General features: G+C 48.4%; 1 protein-coding gene across 5 annotated transcripts in view; it reads left to right on the plus strand.

Moving 5' to 3' along the window:
- FLNB (filamin B) overlaps positions 1 to 14,494 on the plus strand; it is a 72,869-nt gene that overhangs the window by 15,021 nt on the left and 43,354 nt on the right. For all 5 annotated transcript variants that reach the window (XM_087743302.1, XM_087743298.1, XM_087743299.1 and 2 more), the window contains exons 2-5: positions 8,721 to 8,969; positions 9,936 to 10,033; positions 10,929 to 11,076; positions 14,211 to 14,329. In XM_087743302.1, coding sequence (XP_087599428.1) covers positions 8,721 to 8,969; positions 9,936 to 10,033; positions 10,929 to 11,076; positions 14,211 to 14,329 — 614 coding nt within the window. The remainder of the gene's footprint in view (positions 1 to 8,720; positions 8,970 to 9,935; positions 10,034 to 10,928; positions 11,077 to 14,210; positions 14,330 to 14,494) is intronic.

Genomic DNA, 14,494 nt, shown 5'->3' on the forward strand with positions numbered 1-14,494 from the left:
ACCCCAAACCGGTCGGGAGCAGGAACATCCCAAGCGGACTAGGGCTCCCTTTGCACGGTGAGGCAAGAAAGGGCTGCAAGCCCGTTCCTGCCCCTGCTGCCCAGCTTCCATTCATTTCTTCCCTGAAACGCAGAGCTTTGCAATCGAGGGCGCTGAACCCCAGCCACCATACCCAGCAGAGGGAAGTGGGAGCTGTGGTGTCCCGGCTGCTCCCGGGGCCGGCACCGGAGGGGCGGTGGGATGAGCTCAGCAGCGGGGAATGCGCTTTGCTGGGCGCGAGGGGGGCCGCGCTCACAGGGCCCATTGTCGGGGCGGTTTTGGCAATGATGTCATGGATGGCGGCGTGCTGTGGCAGGCCCCGTGCGCTCGGGAGGGCGGCCAGAGCCCGCTTCTCCACCGGCAGTATGCAGGCAGGGGAGCCGCCGGTGGGGCGCGGGGGCTTACGAGAGTGGGGAGCGTTACGGGGCCTCCTGCCGCTCGGCCCCGCCGGTTAACAAGCCGAGCTGGGGCTTCAGGGTCAGAGGGCGGCGGTGGCAGGATGGCGCACTGCCCTGCGGAGCTGGCGCGGGGCTCGCTCGCTGCGAACAAAGCAGCACTCATGGAAACTTGCTGCTGTACAAAGGCTGAACATTCAGACGCCTTCCCTCCCCCTGCGAAAAGGATCTCAAATAATTAGCGCGGCGTTGCTGTGCGCAGCTCGGCTGGGTAGCTGCACCGCGGTCCTGCAGCTGCGAGCGGGGACCTGCTTGGCAGTGAGCAGCCGAGTCTGAAACAGCCGGTATGAGCGGCAGCTCTTACGCTTCTGTGTTGCGTCCTTGCTTGCCGCTAGTCCCGTCCCAGCAGCGTGCAGGCGGCGTGGAGCCCTCCCTGTGCTCATGGTGGAGATGCTCTCCAGGAGCACTCGCTGCAAGAGTCGGATGTGCACTAACACCCCTTGCCTGGGACTGTTCTTGAACATCAAATCAACATGTTTACCTTCTCATATCCATGACTTGGTATATTGCTCTTAAGGCAACAGAAACCCTAGGTGTGTTCAGACTGAAAGTATTAAGGAATTTGATTATAAGCCACCTGCAGTTTGACTTTTCTCCCCACCCACCCTAACAATTCCTAATTTTGGAATTCTTGACTTCTCCTTCCAGCCCCCTTGGGTGTTTTCAGTTTTTCTTGGACAAGCTGGGTTCGTTGCTGTTGCTGTTACACTGCTGGCTTAAACTTGCTTCATGTTATGCCTTTATCTTCTGGATGTGAGATGTAAGTGGTCTCTGGGTGCCCATTAAGAAGTTGGGCAGAGCTATTTTAATCTGTATTTCACTTCTGTAAGCTCCACTGCTTTGATTCTTTTTATTCTTTTCTGTATTAAAAGTCTGTATGATTTTTTTTCTTCCCAAACCTACACTGAAAGGACCTACACTATTTTTACAGTTGCCTGTTCCACCTCATGAGAGACCCTTTCTAGAGGCCCAACATGCACCAGTACAGGGCGATGGATGCAATAGTGGCCTGAACTTCTCTGACTGATCTGAATGGTTTCAAATCCACTTAAAGTAAAAACTATTGAAAACCTCTGAATCATAATGTTTAATCTCTCAAATTCTAAGATGAGTCTCACAAAGGAATCTTACTTTTTTTTTAATAACCAGACACCTTGGTAAGCATATAGGAAAATGGTTTCTGTCCCATTGGAAAAAAAACCAAACCAACCAACCCCCAAAAACACAACATTTTTTTTCCATCCTCCTGTCTGTGCCCAGATCAGCACTCTGATCTCCAGTGAAATGGCATTCCTCCTCTGAAAAACTCGCCTTGTAAAAAGCTCAGTGGATCCGCTGCGTGCATGGTGTATCACTTGGCTTCCCGAAGATGTGCTTCCTCAGGTAACGAACACCCCGAGGCTCCTTGGTGAAGCTGGATGCCGAGGAGCAGCTCTCCGAAGGGTGACGGCACTGTTAGAGGTGCCGTTAGAGGCTAGCAGGTCACGGCCAGGAGTCCACGGAGCCGGCTGGAGTTCAGCTGCCTCGGTGCCAGCTCTGTGCCATAAGCACAGCCCGTGCTGTCGCTGGGTAAGTGGCTGCCTGCGGCCAGGCGCCGAGCTATGTGCCGAGCCCCGAGAAGCTGCGAGGTGGACCTGGGCTTAAGGGTCACCGGAGGAAATGGTTGCAGTATGTTCTCAAAGCACAGAGGAACCAGTGTAATTGATTTAAAGACACATTATCCCTACAAAGGATGTCACTAATGTCTTTAGCAGGCGCGGTAAGCCTGTGAACATATACTGTATGCTTCAGCAAAGAATTTCCTTAGGCAGCTTGCTTAGCTCTGTCTCATCTGCGTACTTGTTTGGCAAGGCTTTTAAAGAGCTCGGTTCAATGGGGAGTTTTCACTGTTGCAGAAGATTAAGCCCTAGCAAGTGCTTAATTTTTCTGTCCCCCAATTGCTGTAGCTGTTTAACGATAGGTGAGAATAACTAGAGGTGGGGGAATGCTCAGAAACTTCAAGACACCAGGATTTAAAATTCCTACAGTTTCTACGTAACTGATCCATAACTGAGGTGAACTTTGTGCACTATACAAAGTTCCTTCCATGTCTGGAAATAAGGAGTAAGGGCTGTTGTTGAGACTCCTCCTTTGTTTTGTATTAAGGAGCATGCATCTTGGGTTCTTCCTCCACATAATGCATAACACACAATTTTCAGTAGGGAAGGGATCGAGATCGGAGAGGGTGGCTACTTTTTAGAGAAGCTGGATGCGAAGATCAGTGCTGGTTGTAGTGGAACTTCCACGTGTGCAGTTCAACATCAAAACTTGTGAGGTGGCTTTGCCCGGATTATGAACAAGCCACGTTGACTGCAGCCTCAGACAAGAAACCTGTGTTAAAAAATAAAAAAAATTCACTACTCAAAAGTTGCCTTTTCAGTCCTTCATTTGTTTCACAAGGCTTTGCGCAGTCTGTATTACTAGCTCGGTGGGGTAAGGAAGCTGTCTGCTGTGCTAGCTTATCTTGTTTCCACTAATTGTCCCGACAGAAAATGCCTCGCAGTGCTGCTGTAGGGCAGAGTTCAAGGAGCGCTGCCGCAGTTTGTGTACTACTTGTGCTTAATCCGAAGACACTGGGCACAAACTTGTTTGTAATGCTGGCTTTTATTTGACTTGTAGAATGATTTAGTTTTGAAGAGACCTAATGAAGGTCATAGGGTTCAAGCCATGTACTCCGGGTAGAGTTTAGGGATCCCTACTGGAGCAGATGAATTTCCAACTTCAAGTCAACGCCAGGTTTCAGTTCTGGTGCTTGCTCCTGGGGCAGCTGCAAGCACAAATAGAGAGGACCAAGCTCCGCAGCGTTGGCGGTTTTCCACTTGGTAGGTTGGGTTGGGAAGTTTTTTGTGGCCCAAGCTGTAAAAATGACATGCGTTTGTCTTGAGATTGTCACATTGCTGGCTGAAGGCTAGGCACCGTAATGGCTTTCTTTGTGCTTTAAGGAGTGTGATATTAACAGTCCAAGTGTAACATATCGTATTAATATTTAGTATAGAGCAACAATTATAAATCAGCTTGAGCGGTTAAAACTTGGTTCCTTTTCGAGACTGAGACTGGTGGTGTGTACTGTTGGCCTATGGAATTGCCATAATCCATTTTTTGGGCCGGTTGCCACTTAGTTAATAGGATAATAAAAGGGTAAGAATTACAATCTAGACTCAGAGGTGTGATGGGGGAAGCAAACGAGCTCTGGTTCAGTCTGTTTTCCTCTTCACCCTACCAGGCAGCCACTTAAATCCTAACAGCTGACTAAGAAGCAGGATACTCCTACATAAAACTTAATGTTGTAGGCTATATATAGGCTTTCTTTACAGGAGAGCGAGTGCTCGCTTGTTCAATGCTGGTATTGATTCTGCAGAACAGCTTCAGTCTCGCTGGCAGGCTTTCCCCAGCAGTCAGCGCGCAGGTCCTGCCGAGCTGCATCCCGACGCCAGGACCGCGCGGCCGCAGGCTGGCTGCAGCCCGTCCCTGCAGCCGGTGTCTGCCTGCGCGCAGCTGAGCGAGGGCTGCATCTTGCCTCGCAGCTGCAGCTATTCTGTTGATGCTGGATTGCCTTCGGGTGCTTTTAGAGGAGGAAAGCAAGTTAGAGTTGGGGTAACTGAAGTTAAAACGGTGGTGTTGAACGGTGTAGGTGGGAATGGAGGTTCCTGTTTAAGCCAAACTTGAATGTTTCTGCTTCTTGCTGGTTCTGGAGCGTGTGTCTAGCCATGATAACTTGCAGACTGTCCAACAAGTGGTCATCTAACAGCATTCACAAATTCGGAGTCTGCAGCTGAGTATCAGCAGGACTTGCATGTAACAGCCCAAAAACTTGAGTTCTAATGAAGAAAAAAAACCAAACCTGCAAACCCTCACCCTTTGGCTGTTCTAGATGGCACCTCTAAAGTTGGTTGCTTGTGTTTCCAGCTGAGCTGAAGTCCCCCTAAGTACTGCTCTGGGGCAGGTGAGAGGTCCTGTGGCACTCCAGCCGTGGATTCCTGCTTTATGCCTGGGCTCCCCCTAAAAATGTGTCCTTTGTAAGTACAAATCAAACGGCTGGCAGCAGGTATCCCGCTCCGCTGCCGGTGCAGTGGCGTGACTCAGCTGTGTAGGAACTTTAATCTCCAAAGCATGCATCTCCTACTGGGTACAGCGAGCCAGTGCGCTCTGGCATGCGTGTGAGTGCATCTTGTAGATGTTAACTTAGGTATTGTAACATGAAAAAGCAAATTATGCAGGTGACCACGCTTTCTCCAAAAAAGGTTACATTAAAGCTGTCTACAACGGTGCTGTAAAGAATTTTTTCAGCCCTGCTAAATTATCCTGGCGGATGAGATACGACAGCTCGCTTCCTCCGCGCCGCAGGAAGGCGGGGATCGGCGGCTGTTGCCTGCGTGGAGAGGGCTCCTTTTATCTGCGGAAGCTCGCCTGGTGCCACGGGGTAAACACGCACTCTGTTTCAGCTGAAAGCAGACAATTTTTTCCCATCTACCTGACTCATTGAAGCTGAAAGCCAAACACTGCTGATGGTGGAGGTGCACCCTTGAGGGGCCAGGCTGTTGCACTGTGGTTCTGAAGCACTGACCACAAGAAGTGTGCATCTCCAAGTTGTAGATTTACTATGAGCTCCAGAGGAGCAATTGAGAAATATGGCTTGAAAGGCTCTGTAAAGCTGCAAAGTATAGATCATGTGAGTAATAACTATGCCTAAAAGTAATTTTTATAGTAGAAAAGCAGCATTGCAAGATCTGCTGTTCATGCAATCCGTTTTCCAGCCTGGCACGGCCAGAAGTGTCGTGAAGCAGACCAGGGAATGGGGGGGAATCCAGTGGAAAGCCAGCCGAGCTGGGGTACGCGGCAGCGCCTGCAGTAATGATTGTTGGTGGTTAAGTGTCATTGGAAACACATTTTTTTTTCACTGTTCCAAAACCTTGGCAGTATTACACGGGCAGTGTGCACGCGGAGCTGGGGGGGATGCCTGCAAATTTGGTTGTACTGAGAGGGTTTCAGGGTTCTCTGGGCCGGCTCTGTGCTCCTCGTGCAGGACCTGTTAATGGATGCTTGTCTTCCTGGGTGCCGCTTGCATCTTAGTGCCCGAGAGACCTCGAGGAGAATGCACTGAGTGTTTTTAGTCAGTTAATTAAAAAGGCAGCACTAAAGCAGAGGCTTTTCTGGAGAGGCTGAACGCTCGGGTGGAGCCAAGCTTTACACCAGCGCTTGGAAGCCAAGCCTGCTTTGGGCTGGACTCTGTCTCTTCTTGAACCTGCAGGGTCCTTTTATATCGTGATAGAGATGGTGAGCCTAGGCTGGCCAGGGCTGAGCTGCCAGTGGGATCCCCTGTAGCTGGGAGAAGGGTGCACGGGCAGCTCTAGCTGGGTGCTGATAAGGTCTCCTGTCCTGCCCAGGAGTTCTTCTCCCTCCCTTCTCCCCACCCCAAATGAAAGCAGACAAGCCCTCCTGCAAGCAGGCTTGGAAAAAATTACATCATGAGATCCCAATGCCTGTCAGGAAGCCGGGAGGCTGTAAGAGCTTGCTCACTTTGCTAACCAAGTGCAATCGCGGGGATGGCACCGGCCCCGGGGAGGAAGAGCTGTCCTGTTCGTGTGGTGGCCTTTTCCTGTCATCGGGGCAGCGGCCCCACGCCTGGCCTCTCGGACAAGGCTGATGAGAGGGGATATTCGTGCTCTTGATGTGAAGCTGTCTCGTGCACGGGCTCTTTTTCCCCAGGTCAAGGACTGCTGCCTAGCCGTGCCCTCGGAGATGGCGATGGGGCACTGGTGGAAGCTCTGAGCCCGCAGCCGGTTGCTGCAGTAACCGCAGCGCATCCACATATAGACATTATTTATGTGCTGTAAATATGAAACGGGCCATCCTTTATCTCTAGGAACGTGCGTGTAGCAGTGTGCTCGAGTAGACTGCCCCGCTGCCTTTCCTCCCTGGGAATGCTGGATGGCTTTCTGAAATGAGTTTTACTTGTAGCATACGAAATCATCTCTGCGTCCACTCTAGTAAAAATGCCGATGTCAGTATAAATCTGAAATTGAAGCTCGGAGGCGTTTCTGGCACAGGGACGTGATAGCTGGCGGTGCGCTCCAGCCCCGCAGTGTGAGCGGGTGGTCCTGCCCGGGGGGCGCGGGTCGGAGGTGCCACGGGCACGGGGAGCGGGCGGGCAGCGGGGGCTCGCACCGACAGTCTGGTTTGTGCACACTGCAGCCCTTCATTCCGGCTTGAGGAGCTCAGGCACTGTGGTGAGCCTGCCAGCAGGGCTTTGGGTCTCCTTCTTAAGTAAAATGCAGCTCTTCCTTCTGCTCTGAGATGATTTCTATCAAGAAAGCTTTCCCTCATCGGTTGTAAGGGAGCATCTTCCCTCCATTGCCCAGTTTGCAGGGAGGGAGAAAATGGGTAACAGCAGGGACTGTTTAGTTGTCGCCAGGAGACACACTGCTTACCTGATGTAGACTTTTACCTTGGAACCTGTAATTAAAACCCAGTGGGGCTTAATCACCTTGTAGCTATCTATTGTATATCTCGGACTGGATGTGAAATCAGCAGTGAGTAGTCAAGTGGCAGACACTTATCATAATCCTGTAAGATTAGTCAAAACTGATGTTAAAAAAAAATTCCAATACAAATAAAATCTGAGTAGAAACCAGACGTTAACTATTCAGGAAGGCCAAACACCATTCAAGGTCTGAAGTTGCAGTATTATCTGTTCAGGACATACCGCCCTGTTGTGAAACCATGTAAATATTAACCACTTTGCCTGAGCATTGGGTTAAAGGGAACACCCTGGTGCTTGCTGTTCTTGGTCACTATTCTGTATAATCACTTGCTTAAAGTCAGGAGAGCTTTTTGTGTTGCTAAGATGGTATTGGATTGCTGCGGTGGTCTCTCTGTAGTTGAAGAGGAGCATGTAAGGCATGCCCAGTGGATGCTGGGCATGGTGGAGCTTGGCTTGGAGGACTCTACCTGTAAACACTTTGAATTTGAACTGGAGAAGGCCATCGAAGTACTGAACACTTTTCCCTTGCTAGCTAGGACTCATTAAGATCCCTGTACAATTATTTCGGTGGCATGAAAGTGAGTTTATACCGCTGTAGTTGTCTTTACTCCAGCATCTGCTCTGGGAGCTGGAGAGCAGGCAAAAGCTTCCAGGTCACTTGTAACTTCTGTTCACTAAAAAGGGGTTTCTTTAGTAGTTTTCATTGTAACGGAGGAAAGAACAGAAAAATGTTCTGCTGTAACACGTTGCTGTGAATGAAAGGATCGGTCAGGCTGAGGGCATCCCGTAACGTTGCAGAACAACCTGGTTTGATTGAGCTTGGACAAAATGGAGCTGTTACAAGTACAACGCAACCTGAGTAGCAACTACAAGCTCAAAGGGAGTGCGTCTGACCTGTGACTCCCTACAACCAAAGTAAATTGCAAGAATATTCACAAAACTGTAAAGGTCACTTCATAAGGCCAAACTGATGCAGAAAAATATCCTGCCCCTTCAGACGGCTTCCTACAACAATCTAATCTTCATGCCCAGCAGCCTTAAACTCAGCTGCATGGTGTGTCTTAAAATAGAGCTGTGGTGTGGCCGCTGTGGTGATAAACTTTTCCTAGGCTAGAGTGTGACGTGGTTTTCCCAGAGCTGGCTTTTCCTTTTCTTCTAACTCTCAATTTGTAGTGTGAAGGGATGACTTTTTGTGCAGGCAGGAGCGTGATGGTGCAAAGGGTGCCTGACAGACCTCCGCTCCCCACTTTGTCGTTTGTACCCAGGTCATGGTATATCTGGACTTCTAATTCCAATCTCTGGCTTTGCTGGACTTCATCGTATTTTGCCCCTGTTGGGATGCTGGTTTTGTGAACTCTGTCGCATGCTGTTTGGCCTCTGTCATAAGATACAAATGCCATTAAAAATACCAGGTGGCAATTATTGTCCAAATGCAAAATACCAGAGATCTTAAACTGCCGATTCTCCTAAGCTTAATGTTGTAAAGCTTCAAGGGTGAGCCACACCGCCCTTGAAGAGCACTGAGCTCCCAAGACAGCTGGAGAGCACCGAGTCCTTGGACTCCTCTCTTTTCTCCCGTCTAATGCAGGGCGTGAAGAACGATGTCTCTGCCTGAGCAAGGGCATGAGTGCAGGCAGAGTATTTTAAAAACATGCCTCTTTCCTTTAGGGTGGGAAATAATCAGATACATGTCTCTTGTCTTCCAGATAGTAAAGCTATAGTTGATGGCAACTTGAAGTTGATCCTTGGCCTGATATGGACCCTTATCCTCCACTACTCCATTTCCATGCCAGTGTGGGAGGATGAAGGTGATGATGATGCAAAGAAGCAGACCCCTAAGCAGAGGCTGCTGGGCTGGATCCAGAACAAAATTCCTTACTTGCCAATCACAAACTTCAATCAAAACTGGCAGGATGGCAAAGCACTGGGGGCTCTTGTTGACAGCTGTGCTCCAGGTAAGTCCTTTGCTCTGCTGGTCAGTGTTTCCTTGCTCGCTGTTCCTATGGGAGGAGGCTTTCACCGCTGAGCTGGAGATGGGAATGAGGCTTTCAAGAAAACCCAAGTCCAAAGAGGCCAGCTGTGGGAAGCAGCAAGTTGTTAATGACTTGGCTGAGAGAAATACTGGCCTAAAGCAGAGTGTGTGATTGCATTATTGGAGGCGCCACGTCTAAGCTTTGTATTGGGTGCGAGGGACAAAGGCGCAAATGCTGGCTCCTAAATGCAAGAAAGACTTGTTCCCACAGCAAGTGCCAACAACCTTTCAACTTCAGGGCGCAGCAGGAGGCTTTGTGTGTTCTCCTGAAATAGGATTGCAGAGGGAGCGCAGAGCAGCCAGAAGCTGCACACTACCTGAAACTTTAGTGTTCAGCAAGCTAAGGCTGTGCTCCTTAAGGCGAGTAGCGTGATGAAGTGTGAAAAAGACACGGTTTCCTCGCCTTCTTGTAAAACAGCCTTGCTAGTGCAATTGCTGGTGTTCATCTAATGCAGTCTGGGGTGCTGTGGCAAGCAGTTGAAATTTTCTTTTCCACGTTTGCTGTAGGAGAGCCAACAGAACATGAAGGATTGCTAGATGTATTCGTGATGAATTTAGAGTGGTCTCTTGCACAGCTTAAATTTAAAGCCGTGCAGTTGCGTAGCTTTTCAGTCAGCCACATGTCTTTTGTCGACAGGCTAGGTGGGTGGGAGTCCCTCTGAACTGGCTTTAATGTCTGTGCCGTAAGGGCCCCTGGAGATGATGGCTGATGTCTCAGAAGTGTCTCAGTGAGCAGCACGTCCTCGTCTTGCTTTGGTTACTGCTGCAAAGCTCTGAATGTCTTTCTGTATAGCAGCATAATACGAGCGGCTGTGGAGTTTGTACTTGGTTTCTTCAGCTGAGGAAGCTCCTTTGCAGATAGTACCTAACAACTGAAACGTCCTTGCAGGCCTGTGCCCTGACTGGGAGACCTGGGACCCGAAGAAACCCGTTGACAACGCTCGGGAAGCCATGCAGCAGGCGGACGACTGGCTGGGTGTGCCGCAGGTGAGGCTGTGCAGGCTGCCTGCGGGAAGCACAGCAGTTTGCTTTGTACTTGCAACTAGCTTGAATTTAGATTGAGGAGAGCAGGTGAAGTTGCTTGGACACTTCTGAAAGTTACAGTTTACTCGTGTGAAATTGCCTGAGAAAGGGCAAATTGTAGCGAAACACACTATTACATTTCAGAGCTCTGGTTGTAAGATTTTGTGTAGGTGTCTCCGCTGAAAACAGCTGGTGTTGCAGCGTGCAGGGTAGGGGAAAAAGTGCCTGTATAGTGGTCCCTGCTCTGTTATTCCACGGAGTGAGTTTGTTTTGCTGCATTGAATTCCACAGAAGAAAAACTCACTGGCTTAGGAAATCACCTGCAAAGATGACTTTCAAACAGGGAACAATGTATTTGCAAAGCGGATTGTTTTCATGCTGATAAAGTTGGACAGAATTGCTGAAGTCTCTGAAGCTGTCGTGGGAGCTTGTGTCGTGGGAGCAGGAGAAGAGACTGGTCGCAAGTTTCACTTCGCAAGCACTGCAGTTCAGAGCTGTAGCACACAGGATTATGAATTACTAATTCTTTCAGTTTCAATTATCCCCCTGTTGCTTTTCGAGGGGAACATAGCTACCGTTGTCTTGTCTTGCTACCATTTAGTTTGTCACAGTCTCCTGAGAACCCCTAATAATCAAGGCACAAAAAGCCCCCAAACCACACTGGGACCATAATGAGCTTCTTGATTTTCTTGCCATGAGATAATAAATGATGTTGTGTGTATCAAAGGGAAAATAAATGTAAGAAATCACATTAGCATACGGGAGTTTTGAAATGTACGACTGTGTTATAGCTCTGTTTCTGTGTTGACAAGCGGTAACCAAGCACAGGTACAATATACTTAATTGCGCTGTCTTTCAGGTTATTACCCCTGAAGAAATTATCCACCCTGATGTGGATGAGCACTCTGTAATGACTTACCTGTCCCAGTTCCCCAAAGCCAAGCTGAAACCAGGAGCTCCTTTAAAACCCAAACTGAATCCCAAGAAAGCAAGGGCTTATGGCAGAGGTAAGGACTCGGTGAGCTTAAGCTGCACAAGGCATTTAACTCTTTAGAAAGCTGGGTGGGGTTTTTTGCTTGTGTTGAACTCCAGGCCTACTGTAACTGACTTCAAAGTTTCACTTGTACACTCTTGGTGTGGTGCCTAGTTTCAGAAATACGTGGATATAGTCCAGAAGACACTCCTAGTTCTAACATGTAAATTCCCCAAAGTCTCTGAACCTGTTCTGCAAGCTGCTAGCCTTGCAGTCCACAGCTGGAAGAAGTAGCGTGATATGGGGCTAAACCAACCTTGGTGTGAAATTTCAGCTAGCAGTATTGCTGCTGACAGTCGTTGATCTAGCAGCGCACGCTTCTCATGATAAAGCACTCCTTTAGAGAGGAAAAACCTCCTTACACCTGTGTGTCTCTCCGAGGAGCCGCTCTGTAGAGGCAGTCTCCAGTTTTCCAGGCTTGATGGCAGATGCGTATTAGGGTAGGGTAATTCTAAGTAAGCTGTTTGACCTGATCAGTAGGTGTGAATACTTTGCACAAAGGTGGGTTGGTAACCCTTCAAACACTAAATAGTGCTGAGCCTTTGTTGTAAAGGCTCTATTTGCTAATTGGCAGGACTTGTCCATAGATGTTTATGCAACCATAGATCTACAGAGGTGTTCTTATTTTTAAGTTACCTTTTAAATGGATAATTTCCTGTAACTTCTGATGTGGTTCTGCTCTTCATCGGAATACAATCACAACTAAATGAATAACAGAGTTTTACCTTTAATATGCTTGGTATGTAGCAAGACATCACTTAAGCATTTTGTTCTCCATTCCATCATCTTTTTCTTTTTTTTCTCTTTTTTTTAGATCTGGGGGCTGCTATTGGTCCTTCAAGATTTTTAGAATTAGTGGGTTTCAGAATTGGGTGTACAAGAGTGAAATGGAAAGAAACAAAACTTTCCTTATTTTTTTTCTGGTTTTCTTGTTTTGTTTTTTTTAACTTGCTTTTCCATTGAAACTTAGCTAGTGGAATGAATGGACGTGGACACTGTGCACTGAAGAGCGGTCACTATAGTCAGAAGTGGGTTTAGCACTTACCCTGCTTGGGGTTTATGTCCTTCATTGGTGCCTTCCACAGCAAACCATGATACGTAGACACATTTGTCAGACCCCAAATGTGTAGACTACCTATACGCCACTTACTGTGTAAATGACTGATCAGCCTGCCTCAGTCTGTCAAGTCTGGCTTTAGTCACGTTCCTGTTCTTTCAAAAACTGGAATTATTTTGTTGTCTACTTTCATGCATGCAGTACTCTGAGGCCATTGCAATGGAAATTACAAAGGGCGAGCAGCTCTTCTTGAAAGATTGAAGTTAATTGCTGAAACAGAGTCACTAAATATAATTGACAATTCCGACTGCTAACGTATGTCGGAACTGAAAGGTGACTCCGGCAGCCAGGGGCTCACTGCCAGACTGGGCAGGCTCATTGGACAAACGAGTACCAGGTCTTCACGCTTCCAGAAAAAGGTGGCTGTCAAGTCTGAAGTGGGTCAGTCTTAGCTTTTTTTATTATTGTTTTTCCATGTAAGTTGCTCATAAGCTCCCAACGTGAGCCTTAGTTGCAGCGCACCACCCTGGACACGGCGGTGGTTTGCTCTGAGGGCAGCTGTGTGTAGATCTGATGTGAAATGGGCCTGCAGAGGTGCTGTGCAGGATCCCGCGGATCATCGGTGATGCGCTATGAGTTCTCATGTAACCAGCCAAAGCAGATCTCTGGTAAGAGAGTAAAACCTAGAAGATGAAATGAAGGCTAAGAAAGTGCTGTGACTAATGCTGTCCTGGCTGAAGCTGTCTCCTGAGGATAAGCAATCCTTCTCGTTGTGCTTGCAGAAGGAGGGATACTTAACTCGAATGCCGTATCCTAATGCTTGTGTGGTGGACTAAAGATATGCAGAGCGAATTTATAGCTGTTTAAACTAGATGATAATCTAGGGCTTAGTTTGAAAGGATGAATATGTCAATTGTTAACACCTTATCAGAATGCTCAGATTTCCTAGTAAAAACATGATCTTCCTTGCATTGCTATCAAGTTATTGTTTTCTGAAGATAAACAAGTTCAGGAATTCTGTTGTTCACAACCACTTCCTTTATAATCTATCAGCCCTTGCACTTTCCACTAATTGTGCTGTGGAGCAGTAGTGCCCACGGTTTTATGAATAAGCCGAGGAGTAATTCCCTTGGACGGAAGGGTATATATGTTTGGGCTAGTCTGGAACCAGCAACTTTGGGAAGTTCTTCCACCCACTCAGTCTGACACCACCATGGCAGGTGTCGTGGCCTGGGGCTACGTATAGGGAGATGATGAAACCCTGCTGGTAAATGCGTGCTGTAGCAGGCCCTGTGCTGAGCAATAAGGAAACTCTGATTAAAAGTGAAGTGGAAGTGGCACTGAATTGCAGGATTTTCATGGTTTAAAGAGGTTCCTGCGTGCCATTTGTACATTGTTCACTCTGTCAAAGTAGTGTGAGCAGCTTTCAAAGAATAATAAATCTGAGCAGTGTCTGTATAGCTGGGTTCTGAAAACGGAGTAAAATGGGGCAGTATAGATAAGAACTGTCTTGCTTAAATAAGTCTTTCACCCTTGGCTCTAGGGTAATGCCTTTACCAAAAGGCTTCCCAGAGTTTCTCTCCTGCCTCCCTGGTTGCCCTTCCCGCGGCGCAGCACCAGTGCAGCATTTAGCTGCGTGAAGCAGAGCAGCTCCTAAAAAGCAACTGATGCGCGTACCCTGCTTGCTGTCAGCGTCGGCTGGGCGCTCGCCAGCTGTGGGGGTGACCCTCAGCACGTTGCTCAGGCAAACGGGATAACTTGCTTGCACCTGAAACCAGCTGCCAGCTGGGTTCCTGACTTGGCCAGAGATCCTGAGACGAGTTGAGCACCAATGGTTCAACCAATTTTTAAAAATGCTTCTGCTGTAAGAGTAGGGTTATTGTGAGCACGATGCTCTGGGCAGGTGGTGAAGAGGTGTCATGCAGCAGCCTGGGGAAGCTGGGGCTGGGGCTCGTGTGGGAGGACAGGTTGGACGGCTTGTGGGTAGCCTCCAAGCTGCCTGCTGGGTTTTGTAGCAACAGCTAATGTGCCGCTCTGCGTCTGTCTCACAGGGATTGAGCCTCATGGGAACATGGTGAAGCAGCCTGCCATCTTCACGGTAGACACCATCAGCGCTGGGCAGGGAGACCTGATGGTCTTCGTAGAGGATCCAGAAGGAAACAGAGAGGAGGTATGTATGTTAAATATTTGGCGTGGAAAAGTAAAGCTGGTCTGAACGCTGAAGTTTTTGCAGTAACCTTCATCTTTCACAAGTGAGGTCTTAACAGATAAGTAACCTAAAAAGAAGTTGCAAAATACCATCTATCAGAAGTGCAAGCCTCAAGCTTTTCCTCAT

The sequence above is a fragment of the Nipponia nippon genome, unplaced genomic scaffold (genome assembly GCF_047370975.1).
Source record: "Nipponia nippon isolate SJK-2023a ecotype South Korea unplaced genomic scaffold, ASM4737097v1 scaffold_9, whole genome shotgun sequence".
NCBI classification, from domain to species: Eukaryota; Metazoa; Chordata; class Aves; order Pelecaniformes; family Threskiornithidae; genus Nipponia; species Nipponia nippon.